Genomic DNA, 27,429 nt, shown 5'->3' on the forward strand with positions numbered 1-27,429 from the left:
CTAGGTCAACATTCAGTATCACCAATGACTAGAACATGGAAGGTACTAAGTAAATTATTATGAACTGAAACATTACCAGATGAGTGCAAATCAACACATGGTAACTATTATTATTATTATTACGACTATTATCATCATCATCATCATCATCATCATCAACAACAACACTGTCTTTCCAGACCCTGGCTCAGTGCATGGGGTATAATTGGTCCTCAATATTTGTTGAATGAATGAATGAATGCGAAATGAAGGGGTATTTACTCACTAACAGCAAATTTATGTGCTTTGGAGAGGTATTGGAAACTCTTGGGAAACAGGACCCGTCTTTTTTTTTTTTTTTTGCAAAGAGGAATTTTGTTCGTCAGAGAAATGACTTGAGAGGATTGAGACCTCGGCCAGCCAGAGTCAGGGGCCTGATTCAAAGTCATGTAGCGTTTAGGACGCAAATCTTGCTTGGCCTAGGCTAAAAAGGAAAACGGGCCAGGTTTTGTGCGAACTCGCTGTGAAACAAGAGCTGTTTTCAGGGCCCAGGAACACTCTCTGTCCCATGTTTAATTTCTTCCATCTGTCTGGTATCTGACCTCTGCTGCCCTCTAAGCCATTGCCACATATTGTCTGCGCACGTTCCCATATAAGGTGATCTCTCTCTCTCTTTCTCTTCCTCTCTTCCCCTCTCCCTCTCTTTCTCAGGGTTGGACTGCAGCAGTACTTCCTCCACCCTGTTCTCCCTCTCTCGGCCTTCGTTGGCAGGCTCTGCTGTGAGGATGGATGGCTGGAGAGCGGGAAGGGGCAGGGGGCTGCCAAAGAATGTGGCAGGTTTATTTTTGTTCGGGCTGCATTCTTTGCCAGGCCTGCAGGCCCCAGCCACTTGGGGATGTCACATGCCGATAAGACAGTCGGGGGTGACTGAGACCTGTGGCTCAAATCTGCAACACCCCAGGTGTGAGACGTCATCACGGAGTGGGGGGGGGGCAGGGAGTGGGGAAGGCAGGGACCCTGAGGTCATGGGACTCTCCTCTTCCCACTACCTTGTGCCTGATTCCCAGAAAGATGTCTGATCCTTCAGAGAAGCAGTTGCAGGAATTGAGATCAGTAACCACTTAGGCCCATCTCTGGGCAAAGCCCAGCCTCTGCGGCAGGGTAGAGAAGAGCCAGGTATCAGGGTGAAATTATTAGCTATGTGACCTTGGGTAAATTGACTGAGTCCTCTGACTCTCAGTTTCCTTATCTGTCAAAATAACATCAACAAATCTACTCAATACTATTCTAGTATCTTAGTCTAATGTAAACTCTGTGGCAGCAATTATTGTCTGTTTTGTTCACTGTTGTCTCACCAGCACACAGTAGGAGCTCAAATGTGTTAAACGAATTAAATGAGATAATTCTTTTAACTGCTCAGCACCTAATAATAACTCTTACTACCTATTCAACAACAACAGATGTTTATTAAGCACCAATTAGGTGCCAGGCCCTGACAGGTGCTGGGGATATAGCAGTGAACAAGACAGACAAGTCCTCAGAGAGCTTATATTCTCATGGGGGTGACATAATAAAGTAAATTAAGTTCTGAGAGTACTAAGTGCTATGGAAGATATTAAAAAAGGGATGTGGAAGAAGTGTGTTTTTTAAACCTTTTGACTGTGATTCACAGCAAGAAATATGCTTATTGTGTGACCCAGTGAACACCCATGCATGTTCATTAAGCAGAAATGAAACTTTCACAGAACAGCTGTGGTAGATTGTCTGTGAAGATATCTGCCAGCAGTTTGGCAAGCATCATTCCTGGTATGCACATGCCACTCCCCAGTCAATAGGTAGAGTCTAGGGAATTCCCTGGCAGTCCAGTGGTTAGGACTCTGCACCCGAGAGGGTCTTATGACTTGCTTTGACCAATGGAAATGATCACTGTACTTGTTCTGGGCCTCAGCTTTAAGAGGCCTGGTGGCTTTCACTTTTATGCCATTAGTACCCAGCTGCCACGTAAAGAAGCTCAGGTTAGACCACTGAGTGATGAAACACCACAAGGAGAAAGAGAGAGTCCACACGAGGGAGAAATGGCAGCCAGCACTGAGACCCCAGAAAGGAGGGAAGCCATCTTGGATGTTCCAGCCCCAGACAAGCTCCCAGCCTAACTTAGTCACATGATGACCCAGGAGATACCACATGGAGCAGAAGAGCTGCCCAACTGAGCTCATCCACAGACTTGTGGGGGGAAAGGGTTTTTTTAAAAAATATTTATTTATTTAGGCTGCATTGGGTTTTCGTTGCTGCGCGTGGGCTTTCTCTAGTTGTGGCCAGCGGGGTCTACTCTTCGTTGTGGTGTGCGGGCTTCTCATTGAGGTGGGAGGTGGCTTCACTTGTTGCAGAGAATGGGCTTCAGTAGCTGTGGCACGCAGGCTTGGTAGTTGTGGCTTGCGGGTTCTAGAGCACAGGCTCAGTAGTTGTGGTGCATGGGCTTAGCTGCTCCGCAGCATGTGGGATCTTCCTGTTCCAGAACTCGAACCTGTGTCCCCTGCTTTGGCAGCAGATTCTTAACCACTGTACCACAAGGGAAGTCCCAAAAGGTATTGTTTTTAAGCCAATAAATTTGGAGTGGTTTGAATGCAGCAAAAATATTTCTGTCAAAGAAATATTTACCCTTATTCTGTGTGATATTTTCTATTCCACTTAATTTCAGTTTTTAAAAATGTTAATCATGATTTACATTAAACTGATTTAATGATTAAACTGATTTCAGTACCCACTAATGGGCCATAACAGACAGTCTGCAGAGCACAATGATGGAGAATGACTGGTGGGTGTATTACTTTAAGTAACAGCGTCAGGAAAGACTTCCTGACCTCCTCAGATGTTAGATGAGAAACTAACATTTGAGCTGTGACCTGGCTGAGGAGACAGATCCAGGCTGGTGAAGATCTGGGGAAAGAACGGCCAGGCAGAAGGAACAGCAGTGCAAAGATCTTGAGGCTGGGATGGGTTTGTTTTGTCTGAGCAACTGAATGGAAACGAGTGGTCGGAGGAGTAGAGAGAGAAGGGAAACCTAGAATGAAATCAGACCGTATACCATGCAGCTCCTGGAACTTCAACCATAGGGAGCAAACACAGCTTGGAAGACTTGGGGTGACCTCCTAAGGGCCTGACTGCCCATCTTTTTTTTAAAAAATTGAGGTGAGATTCACATAACATAAAATTAACCTTTTTAAAGGGAAAATTCAGTGGCATTTGGTACATTCACAGTATTGTGCAACCACTACCTCTGTCTATTTCCAGGTTTCCATCGTCCTCAAAGAAAATCCCATACCCTTGAAGCCTTTGCTCCACATTCTCCCACCCCCACCACCGCCCCAGCCCCTGGCAATCACCAGCTTGCATTCTGTCCTATGGATTTGGCTTTTCTAGATATTTCATATAAATGGAATCATACAATATGTGGCCTTTTGTGTCTGGCTTCTTTCACTTAAGGTGTTTTCAAGGTTCATCCCTGTTGCAACATGTATTCATACTTCATTTCTTTTTATGGCTGAATAATATTCTGCCGTATGTTTATACCACAAATTGTTCAGCCTTCCATCCGTTTGCCCGTCATTTTGATTCTATATTCCATCTATAGCACTCTTATAGACCTTGATTTGACGTCATCATCCCAGAAGGGAGAAAAGGTCTTGACAACATGAAGAAGAAGATTTGTGCCCTGCTGCTCCTGGCCTTTTCTTGTCCCACCCCATCAACATTTTCCTGCATGATTCTGAGCTTCCTGATGTCCCAAAATGCAGCTCCACTGCTGGTTACCCTTAAATACTCCCCCTGAATTCTATAAATACACCAACACTCAGCTGGAAAAAAAAGAACTTGAAAGGCATCTGAAATGAAAATACACTTTTTTCCCATCATCAGCCAAGTGTTTTCTCTCCATCTTCTCCCTCTTTGATTCCAGGGTAAGCGCTTGGATTTCAAACCACTAGCCCTACCTGGGAAAGAAAAGAGTTTCCTTGGCAAAGCCCTTGTAGGCAGAGAAAGCCAGATAGCATGTTAACCCTGGCCCTCACACATAGAAAATCCCTCTGCCTCACACAGAAAATCACTTTGCCTCAGCGGCCTGATTTATGATCCTTCTTCCAGACTTCGCTGAGCCAGTTTTGAGACAGTTTAGTGGGTTGGTGTAAATAGCTTTGGGATCAGGGAGACCTGTGTGTGAATCTTGGCTCAGCCAGCTGCTGGCTATGTGACCTTGGGCCCTCTATTAACTCTCCAGGACTCAGTTTCCTTAATTACAAAATGGAAAAAGCAATACTGTCCTTGCAGACCTATTGTGAAGATTAAATGAGATGACGTGGGTGTGGGCAGTGTGCAGAAATAGAATTAGACCTAACTCCACCGATGCCTAGATCTTCAGCTGGAGAACCAGGGAAGCTTAGAGATGCGCCAGTGGCTTGGGTGGCCTCACAGGGCCTTCCTGCCCATCATTTTGACTGTATAATTCAATTTATAATTCAGTCCATCTGCCCCTCCAGATCCCCACTCTGTCATTTTCTCCCTTGGGAGGCCAGTCTGCATGGATGGTCTTCAAGGGGTTGCCTGCTCCTTTGGTTCCCTGTTGGGTTTAGCGAAGGGAAGGTCAGGCAGGAGATCAGAGAGTGGAAGGAGAGTGAGTTCAAGACTGGCTGTATCTAAAGGCTCCTGTTGGGTAACCTTTTCCATACAGCTGCTGTGTTGGGCTTCTGGTGCCTGTTCCCTTCTCTGGCTGCTTCAGGTTTAGGGATGCAATAGCTGCCTTTGTTGCTGGACCCTTGCTGGTTTCCCTAAACCCCGCCCACACCTTTATACATAGTCCTTTATTAAGCTCTCATCAGTTGTCCAGAATGTGCCATCTTTATCCTGCCAGGAAGCTGACTGATGCAGAGGTCACTCATTTTAGTTCACAACTCAGATTTGCTAGAGGAAGTATATTATTTTATAATCAACTGAAATCCAACTCTGAGCCCCCATCCTGTCATTACTGAGCATCTCTCCCTCACACACTTCCTGGGGGCTGCAAGTCTCTGGGTTCTTTTGCAGTGACAAGGCCTCAGAGAATCACTTGCAGTCTTCTGCTGATGGCCCATCGTGGTGCTTGCTTGGTCACCCACCCATCATCCCAGGCTGCCTGGTCCTTTTAGGTCCAATGGCATTGATGCTTCCATGTCAGACCTGGGACAAGGAAAGCTTGGGCCACACTGGAAGCCACCGGACTGATGGTGTGGCCTCCTCAAGAGCTGCCCCAAACTTACCACCTGTGATCCTTTCCCAATCTTCTTAGCATCTCTCTACTCTCTTCTTACTCTAATAGGAACTTTCCTCTCCACTCCCCCCTTGAGGACAACCAGTATAAGCTCCTCTAAAGACTTCAGACCTTTACAAAAGGCATAAGTACTGTTTCTAATTTCAGCCTGTAAAACTCAAGGCAATGCAAATTGCTTCAAGAGGAGGGGAAACAGAAGGAGTACACACATAAATTAACATTTTAATAAATTCTGACACATACGTGAAGTATTTAACAAAGTCCCTGACATACAGTAAGCGCTCAATAAGTGATGCTATAATTATTATTTGAGCACAGTAAGAATGTTAGGTGCATTCTATTTTTCAGCCCATAATTATAACCAAAGAACTAATATGAATTGCATATTATTTTGGCTCCTCTACATTACCCATTAATCTCACAAAATCCATTTTAAAAAACCATTTGACAAAAATGTAGTACCAGGCACGCATTTAATAAGACCTCTGGAATCCCATCCATGCAGTTTAACTTTTCACATATTATTTACCTTTTAACATTTTAGGAAAGCAGATTCTGCTGCTAAACATACCCACAAGATTAAATTGCCAGAGCAGAGACAATTTAGGGTCTCTGCAAAGCTCAATTCAGGTTTCGGTTTAAATTTAATTTCTTTCATCTCCAAATAACCTAGATGGCAAAGGCATTAAATGACAATTAATGGATAACGGAATAACCTACTTCTGAATTTGTTCCTATGTCTGGGTCATTTTTCCCAGTTTTAAAAGAATGAGATAAAGTGGGCAGTGTGCAGAGTAGCCCCAGATGGGATAGCATCTTGAACACTGGCATTTGCTGAATACTCATGCAGAATCCAGAAATATCTCATGGTCAGGATGAAAGGTCTAAATTTAATACCAAAAACAGAAAATTGGCTTGGCTTCCCTGTACTCTGCACAGGAAAGTTCTTGTTTGAAAGTTCTGAAATAAGAAGGGGCTGGAGACATTAAGTTCATGGCATCCTCAGATTTTTACAGGGATTTGGAAGGTCTGCTGTTATCCCAAGACCTCATTTGGCCCATGATGGGAGTCTGCATTGAAGAAAGATAATTTGTTGGAAGGAAATCAGGGAGAAGGTTCGCACTAACACACAAACTCTCCACAATAAGCAGACTCATTTCTGGTTTTGCTTACCCAACTTTTGAGATTTAACCACCTTCCCTGACCACCTGAACGGGACATCTGTTGTTCTTGTTTGCACAGTGTCTCTACCTCTGGTAAGAAAATCCAGCCCTTTCTTTTGGGAAACCACCCTTACCCAATCAATTACTGTGTCCAGCAGAGTCATAACAATTGATTCAAGAATGATCTGACACATTTCAGACCAATGAGAATTTGCACTGGGAAATTGCTGGAACTATTGAAGCAAAGATTCTACTTTTATTGAGGATGCTATGCTTGAAGAATGTAAGCCTCTTGCTCCTAACAGCCCATTCAGAGAAAAGTGGGGACGAGAGACAGGAAGATGGAGGGAGAAAGAAAGTTAAGATGACATCACTGAGCTCCTGGATCAAACCATACCTGAAGGTAGTGATTTCCTTGGACTTTACAATTACATGAAATAATGACCATTCTCCTTATTTTTTTTATCTAGTACTAAACTCAGTCTTGAAAAAACACTTGACCAGGAGTGATTTTTTTTTCCCCTCTGAATAACCAGAGCAGAGGTTCACAACTGTGGATGGTCTTTGCAGTATCTATAAGGTTAAATAAGGGAGCTAGAAGGGGCAGCTTCCAGTTTCTCTCTCATCTCCTCCGCACTCCTCCCCACCTTCTCCTCCACTGGTGGCTGGTGAACATTTAAAGGATAATACCAAATAACAGCATTTTCTTTTAGTGCTTTGGTAGCAAGGGTAGAGTATGTTTCAACAACAGTCTGATTTTACAACCAAAAACTGCTAAAGAATCCATATCTTAGGTCCCATAGTCTGCAACCATGAGCACCCAAGAAGCCAAAATTAACAAGAATTGAAAGGAAAAGACAAATCCAAGAAAGGCCACCCCTCCATTTACCCATGTCCCTGATGTGCATACCTTGCTTACCTGACTTAGCTAATGGAAGTGCTTTATCCATGAGACAGTGGAGTTATGTACATGAATGTTCATAGCAGCACTGTTTTTTATAGCCCAAAGGTGGAAACAATCCAAATGTCTATTAATAGATAAATGGATGAACAAAAATCCACACAATGAAATATTATTCTACCATAAAGTGGAATGAAGTACTGATATGTGCTACAACTTGGATGAACCTTGAAAATATTACAACTAAGTGAAAGAAGCCAGACACAAAGAGCCACATATTTTATGATTCCATTTATATGAAATGTCCAGAAAAGGCAAGTCCATAAAGAAGGAAAGCAGATTAATGGTTGCCAGGGGCTGAGAAGTGGTGGTGGGTTTGCTTAATCACATTAAGCAAACTGGGAGATGATGGCTAAAGGGAATGGGGTTTCTTTTTGGGGTAATGAAATGTTCTTGGATTAGATAGTGGTAATGGTTGCACAACTCTGTAAAGATGCTAAAAGCAACTGAATTGTATATTTTAAATGGGTGGATTGTATGTATGTGGATTATATCTTAATAAGCTATTAAAAAAAAGAGTCAGGGTAGGAGTGGGAATCTTTCAGAGAGGCTGTCTCACATGACTGAGGCTTCCCTTCACCTGTTAAAAGTGTCAACTATAGTTCAGCCAAGAGGCAGCTTTGGGGGTTTACAAGGAAGACTCAGTAAAGCATCTAAGGAAAAAAAAGCCTTCGTGTGTGTGGCTAAGCTTGGGATGTACTCAGCAATGCCTCCACTGTTGTGAAATTGTTGCTTGGTAAGCTCTTCTTGGATACCTCAATGAATCTTTTTATCTTAAATGAATCAAGGGGTGGTTACAAGTGGTTACAAGTCGTCCTTTGGTCTGTGTGTGGGTCTGATAGATAGGCAGGGACCCAACATGTGCAAGGCTGCTCAGTGTCTCTCTTCTTTGCTCCAGATTGGAATATAAGCTTCTCAGTATATGGATCCCAGGAAGCATGCAGACTGGCTTCCAATTCTTTCCTGTGTTCCAGAGCAATCACATTAAGCACAAAATCAAGTTTGAGTGCAAAGAGTAGATTCCATTGCTTACTTAAATTGACACGTTCTTATAACTGTAATAGCAGCAACAGGCAGAGGAGGAACTAAAAACTACTAGAAAAGCCACTCTTACCTTTGTATAGCTGACATCTTTAGACTATAGAAGGAGCAAATCTAACCATCTCATTTTTTTAAAAAAAAGGGGACAAAAAAGGTAAAATGTCCTTAGCTCTTCCAGTATCGGGCACTGTTCTAATCGCTTAACCCATATCGACTCATGTAATCCTCGTATTATTATAGCCACATTTTAGAGATGAGGAAAAGAAATCTCACGTGAGGCCATACAATGGCAATCCAATACCCAAATCCAGGGAGCCAGGAGAATCTCCTAACACACCCAATAGGATCAAGTAATTATATAATCCCTTGTTTGCACCTTTTATTGTTTCTCTCAGAGTTATTTAATTTTTCAAGGTTTTAAGTGTTGCCTCCTCCAACTAGTCTTGAGCATCTGTGAGCTGGGACCTGTCTTAGTTTCTCTCCAAGCGCCCTGCAGCCAGCAATGTACCCTTCTTGGAATGTTTTGTTCCCTCTGCCCAAAAAACTCTCCCCTTTCTTGTTTGGCTAATTTTTACTGACCCTTAAACGTCACATTGTCCGATGGAACCTCTCCTAACAGTACAATCCCTTCAGCTCCAAATAAACTTGTGACCCTTCATCTGGACTCTCTCATCATTGGGTCCTTCTTTATAGCATTTGTCATAGTTATATTGGTGTTGCCTGTTCAATTGTCTCTCTTCTTGCATAGACTGTCAGCTCCGTGAGGACAGGGGCCAGGTAATTCCCTGCCTTCCACTGCATCCCCAGCAGCCAGCAAAGAGCAGGGCCTACAGGAGATGCCTAATATGGAATTTTTTTTGTTTTGTCTTGCTTTATTTTGTAAGTCTGATGCTAAATCCGTAGTTGGTTTCTTCCAAGATGTTTGAGCAGGCAACTAAGTTTTCAGGGTGTGAGGAATTTCATTTTTTTTTTCTTCTCATTTCTCCATTGCCAGCTGACATCACGGGGTACAGTGGTTTCCACCCTAATAGGGGCAGTTCAAAATACCATTCATCAATTAAACTCTCCCCTGAAACCAGTTAGTGCAGTCCCGGGATTCTCTCGGCTCCAGTCTTCCTGGCCTCCTCTGTGATCTAGACATGAAGATCTCCGCCCCCCACGCCTACCTCGTAGAACGTGAACCGCATGAAAATGTACGAACTATATTCATTTCTGCAGGCGCCTAAAAATAGACTCTCAGAAGCCAAAGAGAGCCTTAGGCCATTTCCTTTTTTTTTTAGGCTCTCAGAATATTAAAGAAACTCTGGATGAAAAAAATTAATTCCCAGTACGGGCTATGTGGCCCAATAATGTGACAAAGAAGCTGACATCTCTATGATGAATGTGCCTTCTGTTAATCTACAATTCACAGAAGAGACTACAATTGTTCCTACGTGTAACCTAATTTGGAGATACTTCTGTCAAAAATCTAAATTTGAAGCCCAGGCTAAATGCTTTCTCAACCCAAATCCCACTGGCCCTGCCTCAAAGATGTCATCACCGATGTTTGGTGAAGGAAGGAGGGAAGGAAAGCAGGAAGGAGGGAAGGAGGAAAGAGCACACGAATTTAACATGGGTGAAAAACGAAGAGAGTGTTTCGTAAACTGCAAACTGCAGGACGCTTGGGAAAGTTTATTGCCACGGTAACAACCCCCAACTCTCTAAGCTGTCCGCAGTGGCTCAGAACCTGTGAACCTAGTTTGCAGGTGGGCTCCCCTCCCTCCGCCTTTCGCCTCCAGGGCCTTGGCCACAGAGCGCGCGCCCGGGGCCTCGCGGAAACGCGCCGACCCTCCCGCCCCCGGAAGTGATGTGTCCACGGCCTAGCAACCGTTGCCAAGGAGCTCGTCTCTAGGAACTCACTAGAGCCCGGATGCCTCCGGGGGGGGAAGTGGTTTCGTGAGGAGAATTTGAGGTAACTTCGCCAAGCCGCGGTCGGAAGCTCCCCCAAACCCCTAAGTAGGAGAGAACTCCTTCCTTTCCCAGTGCAGCACCTCGAGAACGGAGGGGTAGCAGCAGTTCAACCCCAACATCGGGGGTCGGCCCCTGTGGTGCCTCGCAGTGATCCGGGCGGCTCCCCCGCGGGATGAACCGCAGGGGAGCCCAGAGCTGCCCTCGCGAGGTGCCTGGATCTGACGTGGGGTCCTCTGTCCGCTCTCGCGAGCCCTGGGGCGTGAGGGGGTGGGGGAGATACTATTTTGGGGAATCTTGGGAGGCTGCTGGTCCAGCGTGCGTGCCAGCCTGGGACCAGGGCAGCGTCGTTTCTGTGCCGAGTTGTGCCAGATAAACGCATGTCCTGGTTTCAGTTCTTCTCCCCCACCCTCTCGGGTTCTTATGTGGGTGAGTGCTTGTGAATTAGTGTGGCGACTTTCCTTTGGAAGAGGGAGAGTGATTGCTTTTGCTAATTTTAGAGCGCAGAGCCCACTGGGCACAGACAACCTACCTGTTCAGTACATCTTTGTCTCCTGGGAACGTTTTACTTGTTTGTCCAAGTATTCTGGTTTTGGGAAGGGAAAAAAGAATATATATCTGTGTGTATATGTTACGTTTTGTGTATGTGTAATTTCTACATGTATATAATTTCTAAAGAGTTAAAAATTAATATATCTGTGTGTGAAGGTTGTGACGTGGACTTATACTTAAAATACTTTCAACAGTGGAAAATTTGCATCTCCAGTGTGGATTTTTATTTCATTTATGTAAAGTTTTCCTTTTATAGCTTAAAGGAAACAGTATGGAGGAAACTTCAAAATTTTAAACCACATTGGTTATCTTTTGTACCATCTTTTGGCTTATTTTTCAAAAATAATCATTTACTCATAATTTTATCATACTTATGAGGAAATGAAAATATTTTTACATTTCAATGTTAGGTATCTAGCTCCACCCACCCACTTTAAAAACTATTTCAGAGCAAGGTGCATGCAGCTCCAATGAATGTCTTAAATAAAATAGCATCTCTTCATTTCATGGTTAGGAGCTATTAGGGAGCACTGAAGTATGTATGTATGTATGTGTGTATTTATTTATTTATTTATTTTTGCGGTACGTGGGCCTCCCACTGCCGTGGCCTCCCCCATTGCGGAGCACAGGCTCCGGACGCGCAGCCCCAGCGGCCACGGTTCACGGGCCCAGCCGCTCCGCGGCATGTGGGATCCTCCTGGACCGTGTTCGTGGACACGAACCCGTGTCCCCTGCATCGGCAGGCGGACTCTCAACCACTGCGCCACCAGGGAAGCCCTCTTTATTTCTTTTTTTAGTAGTTCATTTTTTAATTCAGTTTTAAAAATAGCTACTCTAAAAAATTGCCTGTCTGCAAATTTCTACCACTTTTTCTCATACTAAACAAGTGATATCTGTGTGCAAGAAACACTAATAGCCTTGGTTAAACTGTTTCAGCAGTTAAATAATCAGGTAATCAATTTTTTTAAAAGTTATGATCTTCCTCACTGCCACTCTATTTAGGCTTATGCTTATTTTCTGGCCTTGGGCCTGTGAACAAATTCAGTCTAGTGGAAGAAGTCACTGTTTTAGATGCAGTGGATATTCAGAGATAGAATTAGGCACAGATATGTCCTCATGGAATTTACAGTTTAGTAGAGAAGAGAAACTGTCGGTAAGTAACTAGTACAAAACGGAAAAGTAACTCCAGGAGAGCAGTGCAGATAAAGTGGTCAGCTTGGAGGGCAAATGCTGCTATTCTGATGCAGAACTGGGGGATAGCTTGAGAAAGATCTCCTAGAGGAACTTGGATTTGGAGGGCAGGGCTTGAAACATGGTTAGGATTTGCACCTCTGGAGACGGGGGAAAGGGAGAACAGTCCTAGGCAGAAAACACAGCATTAACGGAAGGCAGAGATGGAAAAGCTATTTAGGGAGCAGTGCTTATTTCAGTCAGCTGAAGTTTGGAAGGGTGTAAGGTAACAATTGGAAATAATATTGAGAAACTGTAAATTGAGCTAGATCTTAAAGGGTCTCAAAATCCAAGAAGTTTGGACTTTATTTTGTAGGCAATGAGACGCCTACAAAATGATTTGGAATGGGAGAGGCAGAGACTGGAACTATTGAAGGCAAAGGAAATGAAGGCCTTAATTACTCAAGGGTGGCAGAGTTGATGCATCAATGTGTGAAGAGTACCTGGTGGAGGAAACCCAAAACAAAACCAAAGAGTGCACCCCCAAGGCTGAAGCTTGCAACCTCTACCCAGCTTCAGGTGGTTGTGGCCATGTACCTAGTGGGTCCAGGGTTGCCAGATCTGATTTTCCAGAGAAATTGGTAATTTGGATTAATGTGGGCTGCTAATTAAAAAAATATATATATTAGAAGTATGTTTACAGGCTAACAAGTTTTTACCTCTAGGTAGAAATTGTGAAGCTGAGTGGGAGAAATGTTAATGTCGGTGGATTTTGTATTCATTTGTCCACATTAATTCAATGTTAATTCAGATGATTGCTATCAGATGCATATACAAAAACAGGTCATTAAATATTAACAGTATGTACTGTAGCATTCCTAAGAAAGTCTGCATACTCTTTTTCTTTCAACAAAATAACCCCTTCACAGCATTTTATATGCCATGTAGAATACTTCCCATGCCTACTTCCTATGAACTTAATACTGACTTTCTGTTGACTGTATTTTGTTAATACAGAACTTTTGTTACCAATATTGAGGAATTTTTTTCTGTATTTTTACTCTTTAGTATAAATTATAAGACCTAATTATGAGTGATCAAATCAAATTCATCGTGGACAATCTCAATAAGGAGCCTTTTAGGAAGAACTATAACTTAATCACATTTGATTCCCTGGAGCCAATGCAACTATTACAAGTTCTCAGTGATGTTCTGGCTGAGATTGACCCAAAGGTAAGAGTTTTCTTTTTCTCTGTGATGAAAAGGGTGGCAAGAAGGCCAGTTTCTGCCATTAAATATCTGTGCATCTAGGGCAAATTATTTAACCTCTCTGGGCCTAATTTTCCATGCCTGTAAAGCTGTAGATAGTAGATGATCTTTAAGGTTTCTTAATAGCTCAAAAACTAAATTATCTACTTGTACCTTATTTAGAAATTATTTGTCTACTTCCAAACATAAATAGATTTGGTCCTGGAATGAAGATGCTTTTACGAAAGGTTTTATTGTGTTGCAAGTTGGCTCATGTCTCTCATACACTGGTCTTTTCCACTGAGACTTTTTTAAGCTTGACCTTCTTAATATGAATCCTGATTGTACTTGTATGTACCCTCACTTGGAATCTGGGGGCCTCCATACTTAATCTGTTTTTGAAGAGACCATTGTGACTGTTATGCTCTAGCAGAACAATTTTGTCAGTGAGTTTAAATATTGTACCTTGTTAGATATACAATAATAACATTTTTTCAATTTCTTTGTTAGCAAGTTGTTGATATCAGAGAGGAGATGCCAGAGCAGACAGCCAAAAGGATGTTGAGCCTTCTTGGTATCCTTAAATACAAACCTCCAGGAAATGCCACGGACATGTAAGAATCTGATCAAGTGTTGCTTTCTTAGAGCTGTGCTTTAATATCCAAACCTTCACAGTCAGTCTTTCTGGCAATACCTGTTTTCTCTAAGTCAGTGGCCTCAGAAAATCACTGAATTTCAAAATAATCTTGAATTCTTAATGTTATTTTGTCATGCAGGAGTCTTAAGTGAGTCAGTTCTTTCTCTTAATCAGAAAAGTCAGGCAAATCCATGATTCCATTTTATCATTTATCTGCCATCCTAGACAAAAACAATGACTTAAACCTGTCCAGTCAATGAAGTGAAGTATTTAGGCTGACTGTACCGGTTAATGGTTCCAAAACAACCTCCCTGTATATTCCAGTGATATATTAAAGGCCTAATTTTATGATTATTGTTAATGTGCAGACTGACTTTAGATTAGCCTTGGTTTTATCTTTTTAAAATAATCATGGAAAGCAATCAGGAAATTGTAAATTGGATTTTGAGCAAATGTTACCTCTTTTCAAGGTTTACTTATAAGCCTCTGTGTGTGTGTGTGTGTGTGTGTGTTTATTTTCTTTTTATAGGAGTAACTTTCGTCAGGGTCTGGTGATTGGAAGTAAACCTGTGATTTACCCAGTGCTCCACTGGCTTCTTCAGAGGACTAATGAACTGAAGAAAAGAGCATATTTAGCTCGTTTTTTAATAAAACTTGAGGTACCAAGTGAGTTTCTTCAGGATGAAACCGTGGCTGATACCAATAAACAGGTATACAATATATAAATGGTATTTTTAAGCTATCCGTAGTGGATTTCAAGGTGCACACATTCAAATATATATTGATCTCACTTTAGTTTATTTGCTGTCTCCGTATTTCCAGTGGCATCGAAAGGTAAAACAGTTATCAGCTAATGTTCAGCTGTAATCACTTATGAAAATATTGACTTTTGCACACAAATACCTTTTTGGTGATAGAGTATGTGGATAGAAAAAAAAACCCTGAAATTTGGATCTTAGAATAATTGATTACTTAAGAATTGTGGTGCTCGCTCCGGCAGCACATATACTAAAAATTGGAACGACTCAGAGAAGGTTAGCATGGCCCCTGTGCAAGGATGACACGCAAATTCATGAAGTGTTCCATATTTTATACTCAGCCATAAAAAGAAACGAAATTGAGTGATTTGTAGTGAGGTGGATGGACCTAGAGTCTGTCATACAGAGTGAAGTAAGTCAGAAAGAGAAAAACAAATACCGTATGCTAACATATATATATGGAATCTAAAAAAAAAAAAAAGTTATGAAGAACCTAGGGGCAGGACAGGAATAAAGATGCAGACGTAGAGAGTGGACTTGAGGACACGGGGAGGGGGAAGGGTAAACTGGGACGAAGTGAGAGAGTGGCATGGACATATATACACTACCAAATGTAAAATAGATAGCTAGTGGGAAGCAGCTGCATAGCATAGGGAGATCAGCTCGGTGCTTTGTGACCACCTAGAGGGGTGGGATAGGAAAGGTGGGAGGGAGACGCAAGAGGGAGGGGATATGGGGATATATGTATACGTATAGCTGATTCACTTGGTTATACAGCAGAAACTAACACAACATTTAAAGCAATTATACTCCAATAAAAATGTTTAAAAAATAAATAAATAAATGTGGGTTGAATTAAAAAAAAAAAAGAATTGTGGGTAGTTAGGATCCTGGGCTTGGGACTGCAGAATACTTCGTTGATCAGTTCTGTGACTGTATAATTTGTCATCCAAATCAGAGAGGAAAGGGGTTATCATAATTACACTGGAGCAAAAGGTATAAATTGACAGTATGCCAGGCGAATTGGTACATGTGAGCACCTTCAAAGATTGTGTGTAGACACAGAAGCCAAGCTTATGATCTCAAAGGATGTTCCAGTCAGGCAGAAGGTAGAGAAAGGACCAGAAATTTGTAATTTCAGTGTACTTTCCTCTCCAGAGTTTTGGGGTGATACTGGGTTCTGGCCTTAAGGTCTTAAAACTCTTGACTACTCAGGATTCTGGCTGGTCTGGCTCCTGGTCCTGGGATTTCAAAGCACATTGCTGATCAAAGACTATGGAAAGAAAGAATTTAGGCTTAAGATTTCAAAGAACTTTGATTTAAAAGAAAAAAATTTGCCTCTGTTTAGTGTTTGTGCTTTTGTTCTATAGTAGGTATGTAGGCCGTTTTGTGCCAGTTTGTTGTGAGTAGTCTGTCAATCTGTCTCTCCCAATAGATTATGAGATCTATGAAAACAGATATCATGTCTTATCCATCTTTGTTTTCCTCCAGAGTTTGGTAGGGTTGCTTCTATATGGTATGTGCTCAAAATTTGTATTAATCGAAACAATCAACTAAATGTTTTTTCATCCATATATTTTGGATGAAATATATTTCATCCATAGCAGTCACTCAAAATAGAGTCAGTATTGATCTCTTACGACATTTCTAGGGTTGAAAGATTTATGCAAATAATTATGTGAAATGTTACAGTAGATGCCTTGAGAAAAGTATAGCAGAATGAGACCACGGCAGCCCCTACCTTTGAATGCTTTACATAATGTAAGAAATAGAGAGGTGTAAATATGAAATATTTTATTTTATTATTTTATATTTTATTTTATTTATTGTAAATATGAACTATTTTATCCTCCCTACCCTCCCACATCAATAAATTTTTTTATGTGTGTGTGTGGTACGTGGGCCTCTCACTGCTGTGGCCTCTCCCGTTGCGGAGCACAGGCTCCGAACGCGCAGGCTCAGCGGCCATGGCTCACGGGCCCAGCCACTCCGTGGCATGTGGGATCTTCCCGGACCGGGGCACGAACCCGCGTCCCCTGCATCGGCAGGCGGACTCGCAACCACTGCGCCACCAGGGAAGACCGCACATCAATAAATTTGATAGAAACCAATTCCTCTGGAGTAAGGTTATTTTATTTTATTTTTTAAATAAATTTATTTATTTATTTGCCTGTGTTGGGTCTTCGTTGCTGTGCGCAGGCTTTCTCTAGTTGGGGCGAGTGGGGGCAACTCTTCGTTGCGGGGCTCAGGCTTCTCGTTGCGGTGGCTTCTCTTGTTGCGGAGCGCGGGCTCTAGGCACGTGGGCTTCAGTAGTTGTGGCACGCGGGCTCTAGAGCGCCGGCTCGGTAGTTGTGGCGCACAGGCTTAGTTGCTCCGCGGCACGTGGGATCTTCCCGGACCAGGGCTCAAACCCGTGTCCCCTGCACTGGCAGGCGGATTCTTAAACACTGCACCACCAGGGACGTCCCTGGAGGAAGGTTATTAATAGGCTTTTACTAAACACGCCCAGCTAATTATTAATGGAAGGATTAATAAGACATGTTTGTCCTCGAAGCATGTTTGACGTATATGTATAAAATGACTTACACATTTAGCCATTTAGCAGAGAGCCTAATAAAAAATGAACATTGTGGGCTTCCCTGGTGGCGCAGTGGTTGAGAGTCCGCCTGGCAATGCAGGGGACACGGGTTCGTGCCCCGGTCCGGGAAGATCCTACATGCCGTGGAGCGGCTGGGCCCGTGAGCCATGGCCGCTGAGCCTGCGCGTCCGGAGCCTGTTCTCTGCAACGGGAGAGGCCACAACAGTGAGAGGCCCGCGTATCGCAAAAAAAAAAAAAAAAAATGAACATTGTCTTTCTGAATGAAGAGTTTTAGAATGATTTACAGACTTGCAGAATATGATCAGTCAAGAAAAAATATTATTAATTTTCTGTCATTATCCACAAAAAGACCTATTTTTAAAAAATTTTGGGTAAGAGTTGTGATGTTTTTCATTCATTTAACTACTTTTTATTGCACACCTGTATTGGTTATGCACTATGCTAGGCCCTAGGAATGTAGAAGTCTCCACAAGTAATATGATTCTTATCCTCCTGACTCTCACTGTCTAAAGTAACTAGCAATTATAATTTTATATGATATTTACTCTGATATCATGGTACTCTGATATGGAATAGGTACAGGGCTAGAGAAGGCTTCTTTGAGGATAGTGGTGTCTGTGCTGAGACCTGAAGGATTAATAGGAGCTATCCTGGCAAATGGTGAGGGAGTCATAGAGTATTCTCAGAGGGAATAGGGTGTGTAAAGTGAAGGTGGAATAATCCAGGGATTGAAAGAAGATCAACAAAGCTAGTGAATAGAGTGTTAGTTAGGGAAGTAACCAGAGAAATCTTTAGAGGCCAGATTATATACACCAACTTTTTTTGTGTCCTGTATAAATGTTTAAGGATATATTTAAATGCTGTTCTATACCGATTAAGTAATCACTTTAATAGATAACCTGATTAAGAAAAGCCTACTGGATCTAGTCACTAGTTTATAATTTTTTAACTTGTTCTTTTAGTATGAAGATTTGATGGAAGCCTTTAAAACTTTGCATAAAGAATGTGAGCAGCTCAAGACATCTGGATTTTCTACAGCAGAAATAAGAAGGGTAAAGGAAAAAAAACATAATAACCATTTTTTGGGGAACTTGAATTAAATTCAGTATGAGTCTTAAGATTATGTGGAAACTAGTGATAGCAAATGGCAAATTTTCTTTTGTAGGACCTTTGCTGATTCTTTACTGAAGAAATTAATGAGGCCAGGGTAACTTCATAATTAGTTCTTATGTACTATATAGACCATTACCATGGATTAAAAGCAATTAAAATTTGGGTCTTGGGCTTCCCTGGTGGCGCAGTGGTTGAGAGTCTGCCTGCTGATGCAGGGGACATGGGTTCGTGCCCCGGTCCGGGAAGATCCCACATGCTGCGGAGCGGCTGGGCCCGTGAGCCATGGCCGCTGAGCCTGCACGTCCAGAGCCTGTGCTCCACAACTGGAGAGGCCACAACAGTGAGAGGCCCGCGTACCGCAAAAAAAAAAAAAAAAAATTGGGTCTTTATCTAATATATATATATGATATAGAAAAAAATATATATGTGTGTGTGTATTTGGGATCATGCTATACATAATTATTTGTTTTTTAATCATTACATGGGAATATATTCCCATTGTTATCTTTCTACAGTATGATTTTTCATGACTAAATTTATATTAATTAATTATTAATATTAATTTAATATTCTGTGGTATGGATAGTCTGACAATTTTTGGTGTTTTGTTTTCATTTTTTGCTGTCATAGATAATGCTGTGATTATCTTCTACATAAATTTATTTGGGGGTACCTGCGATTGTTTCCTTAGAGTAAATTCCTAGAAGTAGAATTGCTTATTAAAGCATATGAGAATTTTTAGGACTTTTGATGTATGTTACTTAGTGTTCTCCAAAAAATGTCTTTATATTCTTGCTAGGTGTGTAAGTTCTTTCTCTAAACAATTGCTAATTCTCACTTTCATGGATTTTGTATTTTTAGAAATCACATCTTTATCTTCTCATTCAAACAGGAAACATTAGAAGTTGCTTCCTCAGGGAGGCCTTCCCTGATTCCCTAGATAGATTAGTTCCCCCCAGTTCTTTCTGTTTCATAACACTCATTACACTTATGATTATTTTAATGCCTGTCTTACCAACTGTATTTAAACCCAGTGAGGGCAGGGACCACGTCTACATATCTTGTTCACCACAGTATCCCCAGTGCCTATCACAGTGCCCTGCATGTGGGAGGTTCTCAATAAGAGTTTGAGAATGTATGTATGAATGTATAAGAAATGAAAGATGAACTCACATCTAATGGAAAAGAAAGACCCATAAGTAGATAGTTATCACAAAGTATGGAATAAGAGTGATGTCTATCTATGGTTCCTCCATTATGTCATGTGAGTAAACTAAAATGATAAAATAACTTAGCGTCTGTGATTTTAATTTTATTAATTATTACCAAAGTATTTTTCAACATATTCTTTGTAAAGAAGTATGATTAAGCAAAAAATAGAAAATAATTCACTCAAAATGCCATGCTCTAGTGATAACTGCTACTGATATTTTAGTGAATATATTTAATATATTTTTATTGGTATTGTATTATATATAAATGTTATAATCTGCTTCTTTCAAGTAATGTCATATCATGACTTTTTCTCATGTCATTCAACATTCTTCATGATTTTTAGTGATTTTCATTGTGTTGTGCCATGATTTACTTAATAATCCTCAGACATTTGGGTCATTTCCAAATTTTAGATATAATTGACATCTATGAGGATCTTTATAGATTCCCAGAGGTGAAATTACTGAGCCAGAATGCATACACATTTATTTTAAGACTTTTGATATTGTTCTTCAATATAATGCCACCAGTAGTAACAGTGCCTATTTTCCCAAATCCTGTCAGTACTGACTACCGTATATATTTTTCCTTTTATTATTACTGTGAGAGTTAGCCTATTAGTTTTTTGGGTTAGGAAGGATTTTTTGTTTGTTTTCACTAGAAACTATTGTGGAGCTGGTTAAATGACATTTTTGAAATCTTTATTTTTAGAGATGGAATTGGTTAATTGACAAAACCAGATACAAATTTATGTCTTGAAAACACCATAGCCTTAAAAATAATTTTGGTGGAAAATTGACAGAATATATAGTTTGGTATTTAACAGAGCAGACGGGATGTCAGCAGCTGTTGTTCATGTTTTTAGACCTGTACACTTTCCATTATAGAAGATTTTTTAAAAATCATGTGCCCATATTTGGAATCAGAACACAAATGTCTGGTTGGCAGCTTTACCTTACTGCTTTGTAACCTGTTTCAGTTGCTTTTCTAGATGAACACCAAGCTACCAAATAAATTACCCTGCATAAAGAACCCTGGGGTGAGGGGTGGGAATAGAAATGCCCTTCATCCAAAAGAGGATCTTTGTTCCTTAATGCTCTGGTTATAAGTGATGGAAATGGTAGATGCATAATCATGTAAAGACCTTATCTGAATTCTACAGACAAAGAATACTTTTTCTTATAACGTCTTCTTGACTACTTTTTAGGATATCAGTGCAATGGAGGAAGAAAAGGATCAGCTCATTAAGAGAGTTGAACGTTTGAAGAAAAGGGTAAGGCAAGAATTAGCACTGTAAGACTTTGGCCCCAATTCCCAAGGACTTGCAAAGATTTAGGAATGCAAATAAAGATTAAGCAAGGCATGAGTGTACATCGGAGGCTGGAGTCAAATACATTGATGGAAAGGGAATCTCCCTAGGCAGCAGCCCAAAACTTGTTAAGGACCTGGAGTCTGAAACTTTAGTGTCATCTCTAGGGAATACTGTTTACCAAAAGGAAATGATAAGTGGATGTCTGAGTCACATGACATGCTAACGTCTTTCTTAAACCTGATAGTAATATATACTATTTATTCCCTCACTGTAGGTGGAGACAGTTCAGAATCATCAACGGATGCTTAAAATAGCAAGGCAACTTCGAGTTGAGAAAGAGAGAGAAGAATTTCTTGCACAACAGAAACAGGAACAAAAGAATCAGGTACCCACATAAAAGTTTATATTCTCATTGTGAAAGAAATAGTTCCTGCTGATCATTCAAATGTAAAGAAGATTTTTTAGAATTGTAGTTCACGATTCCCTTTGTTAACATGATGAAATACTCTTTTTAAGAGTATTGTGTGGTGAGCTTCCCTGGTGGCGCAGTGGTTAAGAATCTGCCTGCCAATGCAGGGGACATGGGTTCGAACCCTGGTCTGGGAAGATCCCACATGCCGTGGAGCAACTAAGCCCGTGAGCCACAACTACTGAGCCTGCACATCTGGAGCCTATACTCCGCAACGAGAGAGGCCGCAAGAGTGAGAGGCCCGCGCACCGCGATGAAGAGTGGCCCCTGCTCGCCGCAACTGGAGAAAGCTGTTGCACAGAAACGAAGACCCAACACAGCCAAAAATAAAATATAAAGTAAATAAATAAATTTATAAAAACAAACAAACAAACAACAACAAAAAAAGAGTATTGTGTGGCACCAACAGCAAAAACAATACCATCTTTTGGGTTCTATTCTCTGTAGGTATCTATACACTATCTTTTGGCCCATGCTTAACTCATGTTGTTCCAGCATTACAGAATATCCATTGTAATGTTAAGCAGTAAGATTAACTGCTAATAAAACTTCTAGAATCTCTTAAAGGGTGTCCTGAGATTGTGGGGCTATGAAAAAACATCCATTTTATTCCACTGATCACTGTATTCTTTACACTTTACTCCATGGGCAAATAAGCAGATCTTGAAAAGGGTCAAAATTACCCACACTCCACGTTTTTAGACTTTGCCTTAAAGAAAAAATAATTTGGCCAGAATTTCTTTTTTAAAAAAAATGTATTTATTTTATTTATTTATTTTTGGCTGCATTTGGTCTTCATTGCTGCGCGCAGGTTTTCTTTAGTTGCAGCGAGCAGGGGCTACTCTTTGCTGTGGTGCGCGGGCTTCCCATTGCAGAGGCTTCTCTTGTTGTGGAGCATGGGCTCTAGGCACACGGGCTTCAATAGTTGCGGCGCATGGGCTCAGTGGTTGTGGCTCATAGGCTCTAGAGCACAGGCTCAGTAGTTGTGGCGCATGGGCTTCGTTGCTCCACGGCATGTGGGATCTTCCCGGACCAGGGCTCGAACCTGTGTCCCCTGCACTGGCAGGTGGATTCTTAACCACTGCGCCACCAGGGAATTCCCAGCCAGAAAGTATTTCTTCTATTTTATTAAAAATCTATCTTAGGGCTTCCCTGGTGGTGCAGTGGTTGAGAGTCCGCCTGCCGATGCAGGGGACACGGGTTCGTGCCCCGGTCTGGGAAGATTCCACATGCTGTGGAGCGGCTGGGCCCGTGAGCCATGGCCGCTGAGCCTGCGCGTCAGGAGCCTGTGCTCCGCGACAGGAGAGGCCACAACAGTGAGAGGCCTGTGTACCGCAAAAAAAAAAAAATCTATCTTAACACTGAGTAGACTTGTACATTAAAAATATATTTCAAATCAGCTTCATTTCCTACTAAGTGAGCAGTTTAGATGTTTGGCTCTTTTGGAACTTGGCTTGGCATCATAATAGTTACCCTGCAGCAGTAAGCTGCATTGCCCAAGCCCTGAATGGTTACTTAGCATCAGTTTCTGATTCCTGAGCCATCATTTCTGAGAATGCTAGCATTCCTTAGAATAAAGAAAACCATGTTTTAACAGAAAAGCCTGGTGCATATACTTTTCTAACCAGCATTTTTCCTTGATCACCTAATTCAACAAATAACTAAAGAAAAAGTTTCTGAAAGCTTTTCTTTTAAGATTTACATGAGAGGGTATTGAGCGAACCAATTACATTTTGGGTTTAGCTTAGTAATTTTTTAGTTCTTATCATTTGTTCCCTTTACAGCATAATAATTATGTGGAACTTGTATTTTTCATTGCATGTCTATGAATGGTAGGTTTCATTAGAATAAGGAAGTAATAGATCTAATTGTATTTTAAAGCTATTTCATGCAGTGCAGAGACTGCAAAGAATACAAAACCAGTTGAAAAGTATGCGCCATGCAGCAGCAGATGCGAAGCCTGAAAGTAAGTGGAAATTATATGATGATCATATAATATGATATAAGTCATCATATTAGCGAGAATATTAATTTAAATCAGTAGTCTTCCTTACTAATGGGAACTAATTATCATCAAGTGATAGCTCAGCATTTTAGGGCATCATTTCCTAGCTAGCAAGTGACAGCCCTGATGAAGACATCCTTAAGTGTTCACCTGTGGTTTTTAAATTCCCTTTCAGTGTTTTGTCAGAGGGTGAACTAATGAAAACCACGATGGAGAGAGGCTCTCTGGTGTGTGAATGTATAAAATACTTAGAATGTATTTTATGAGAATGATGGATGGAAAAAATGTGAATATTGTTTTAGTGCCAGGGCTATAAAGAAAAAGAGTAAAATGCTGGACCCTTAAAACTGAGTGTTGTTTCATATTTTGGGTTGTGCTAATGACATGGGTATCCCTGGCTCTGCTGGCACATTAGCTTTACATAGAGGATACATTGTTCTGATATCCCAGATTATACCACCAAACCTATCCTAGGCATTTTTTAAGTGTGCTCATCAGAAGGGAGACCATGTAAATTGGAAGAGCAGTAAAAAGTTCTCATTGGTATTGGAGAAATATTTCAGTATAAATATCCAGCTATGGGAAGGTTAATTTATCTTTTTCTAGTATTCTGTGAAATATTATACTCTAAGATATAATATACAGAATGACTGTAATAAAAAAGACAGTCAATAACAGGTGTTGACAAGGATGTAGAGAAATTGGAACCTGCATACTTTGCTAGTGGGAATGTAAAATGATGCATCCACTTTGGAAAACAGTTTGGCAGTTCCTCAAAGTGTTAAACCTAGAATTACCATATGATCCGGCAATTTTATTCTACCAAGAGAGTTTAAAACATATGTCCACCCAAAAAGTTGTACATAAATGTTCATAGCAGCATTGTTCATAATAGCCAAAAAGTAAAAACAACCCCAGTATCCCTAAACTGATGAATGAATAAACAAACTGTAGCATATCCATACAGTGGAATGTTATTCAACAATAAAAGGAATGAAGTGTTGATACATGCTACAATATGCATGAACCCCAAAAACATCTTAAGTGAAAGAAACTAGTCACAAAAACATATTATATGACCCCATTTGTATGAAATTTCCAGAATAAGCAAATCCATAGAGATGGAAGTCAAACTAGTGATTGCCTAGGGTTGGGGAACTGTAGGGGAGGACAGCTGTGTTGGTAGGTGGATGATGGGGGGAGGAGGTGACTGCTAGTGGGTATAGAGGCTTCTTTTTAAGCTGATTAAAATGGTCTAAAATTGATTGTGGTAATCGTTACACAATTCTGTGAATTTACTAAAAGCCATTGAATTGTACACTTTAAACAGATGAATTTTATGGCTGTGTGGTAAATTATATCTCAATAAAGCTGTTGAAAGAGGTAATACAGTATTTCCTTGATTCTAGACACATGTTCTTTACCATTTTAATTGGTTTTGCAATTGAGATACATCTTATACTTTATGTATGCATTTCACATGGTATTTGTAATTTAGTTGATGGCATCTTAAAATCAAGGAAATACGGCATATTTAATTGATATTTAAGAAACCAGTATAGTACTCCCTATAAAATGTATGGTTCATACGTATTAATTAGTGGCTTTCCATAGAATCTCTGACTCCTCTCAGTCATAAATTCAGATTCAAGCAGTACCTGGAAGTTGCCATGCATTTAGTTGTTGGTGTCATTTGATTCCTTATTCACTAAGTTTTCACCTTTTAGGAGAATGTTTAGGACAAAAGAAAGTAATTTTTTAGTGCTTTTTTTCCTCCTTAGTATTATATATAGTATATCTTTTTAGTATATGTTCTTTGGGTTTGATGTAGGGTCCTTCACATCTTTACTGTAAAAAATTAAGATAAATCTTCAAAAGAAATTCCTTAAATTATAGCCATTTAAAAATTAATATCAATAAGCAATTTGTTTTCATATGTCTATCCTTGCTAAGAAATTTCTAGAACTTAACATTAATAGTGAATTTTTGAAAAGGAAGGTAATGTATATAAGAATTGAAAGATTTGGTATGCAGAAAAATTGATTGATCAGTACAGTTTAATACAACTTAAAATGTTAGCCTGAACATGTGTTTCTGCTTATCCTCAGTTTTATTTGGTTAAATATTTCTTGCTATTATGTTTTAATTCTGGTAACTAAACAGAATATCCAAAGATATTTATAGTATTAGTAATATTTCATTTTTTGTTTGAATTGATAGACTTTGTTTTGCTTTGGCTTTCTAGCCTAAATAGAATTGTTTGGGCCAGGAAATACATAATTATTTAGTAATAAAATGGACAAATAAAGTTGTTCTGTTTTGGGCATCTCTCGAAATGTTAGTAGATGATGCTAAACAGTAAAGTCAATTGTGTTGTTACGCAGTAACAGAAGTAATTGGCTCAAAACCAATAGTCCATTAATTCAGTGTTTACTGGACATCTGCTACTTGTCAGATACTGTGCTAAGTGCTAGGAATAGAAAGAAAAGCTATTTCTATTAAAGTGCTCACAGTCTAATGGAGAAATGACAAGCAGTGGACAATTATAATGCAGTGTGACAAATACACCGATGGAGCTCAGCACAGGCTCCCATGAGAACAAAGAGGCAAAGAGCACTAAACGCTAACACAGAGTCAAATGGTTTCCTGGAGGTGTGGCAATTGAGTTAAATTAAAGCTGGAGAGGTAGAAGAGTGGAAGACATTCCATGCCAAGGCAGAGTGACCTAAAAGAACATAAATGTAGTAAGCTAAGCAAATGATGGAGGAAGAAGTAGAGATAAAAGGGCAGGCTTCTTCTGACTGCTTGTCTTTGAAAAGAAAGCAAGGGAGAGAGTGTGCAAATGATTGAGAAATATAGTACTGTGCATAGATTGAGGCAGGGTAGTGGTCTAGTGGTGTTCACATTGCTGGAGAGTCAGTCAGACAAAGGAAGATTGGAAGATTCAGGAGGAAAAGGTGAGAATTGGTAACAACCTTTCCTGTGTGCTCCCATTGTGTCCCTGTATTGCGCTGAATGTTCTACAGCAATTACCATAATATGTTAATTGTTGGCATATCTGACTCTGACACAGCTAAACAGGCTAGTCACCAAGGCATAATTGTTCTTTCTATTTTCAGGCCTTAGCACACAGATTACACACAGCCAGCATTCAGTAAACAATCTGTTAAATAGTTGGGTGGTGGGAGTAGAGACCTTAACCCTGCATAGGAAGAAAATGATCTTTTCCACGGGTAGGAGGGAAATCAAGTAAGAAAAAAAAATGGCTGAAAATATAAAAATAAGGTATTATGTGTGCAATATATGTTTTTTGTGGATGGACAGGGAGTGGGGAGCAGGAAGTTAAGGAGTTCCTGATTTGTTGACATCTTTCTGGGAAGCAGAGTCTTAAGGATTATATTCAGCAGCCTAGGAAAAGAGTAAACAGATGTTCAGTTGCTTCAGGTATTTAGTTTAATAAGGTCCATCGAAATTTTTTAGTAACAACAAATGGCTTACAAAAAATTTCTGTTTGCTTAAATAACATAAAAGTATTTTTAGTATAACAGTATAATTTGTATTTTTTCAGAGTAACAGCTGTATTATAAAATACTCACTTGTTAATTCATCTTTATACTCTACATATTCCTGAGATTTATTATGTAAAAGAAGCTACTCATTCAGTTGTAATAGGATCAGTGAGACGTTTTCAAAGGGTTTTTAATCAAAATGTTTGCGGAGATCTTAAGTGACCTTATATTTAATTTCACCAGGATTTTCAAAGATAATTTTTAAAAAACTGCATAGAAACGTGTCCACTGTTCATAAGTTAAAATTTTTAAGAGAAGAATTTAAAATGTGATGGAAACTCTGTTTTTGTTTTTTAATAGCTTTACTGAGGTAAAATGGACATACAGTAAACAGCACATGTTTAGAGTATACACTTGATAAGTTCTGACATACATATACACTAGTGAAACTG

At 40.3% G+C, this 27,429-nt stretch overlaps 1 protein-coding gene across 3 annotated transcripts in view; it reads left to right on the top strand.

The window, feature by feature from the left end:
* IFT81 (intraflagellar transport 81) overlaps positions 1-27,429 on the top strand; it is a 142,857-nt gene that overhangs the window by 48,191 nt on the left and 67,237 nt on the right. The window contains exons 1-8 of one of the 3 annotated variants that reach the window (XM_082667842.1): positions 10,301-10,394; positions 13,181-13,345; positions 13,871-13,974; positions 14,527-14,707; positions 18,317-18,406; positions 20,890-20,955; positions 21,269-21,379; positions 23,345-23,429. In XM_082667842.1, coding sequence (XP_082523968.1) covers positions 13,202-13,345; positions 13,871-13,974; positions 14,527-14,707; positions 18,317-18,406; positions 20,890-20,955; positions 21,269-21,379; positions 23,345-23,429 — 781 coding nt within the window. In that variant the 5' untranslated portion in view covers positions 10,301-10,394; positions 13,181-13,201. Of the gene's footprint in view, positions 1-10,300; positions 10,395-13,180; positions 13,346-13,870; positions 13,975-14,526; positions 14,708-18,316; positions 18,407-20,889; positions 20,956-21,268; positions 21,380-23,344; positions 23,430-26,183; positions 26,426-27,429 lie in introns of those variants that run through there. The other 2 variants (XM_082667841.1, XM_082667843.1) reach the window with 2 other exon arrangements.

The sequence above is a fragment of the Grampus griseus genome (genome assembly GCF_964374135.1).
Source record: "Grampus griseus genome assembly, chromosome: 12".
Lineage (NCBI taxonomy): Eukaryota > Metazoa > Chordata > Mammalia > Artiodactyla > Delphinidae > Grampus > Grampus griseus.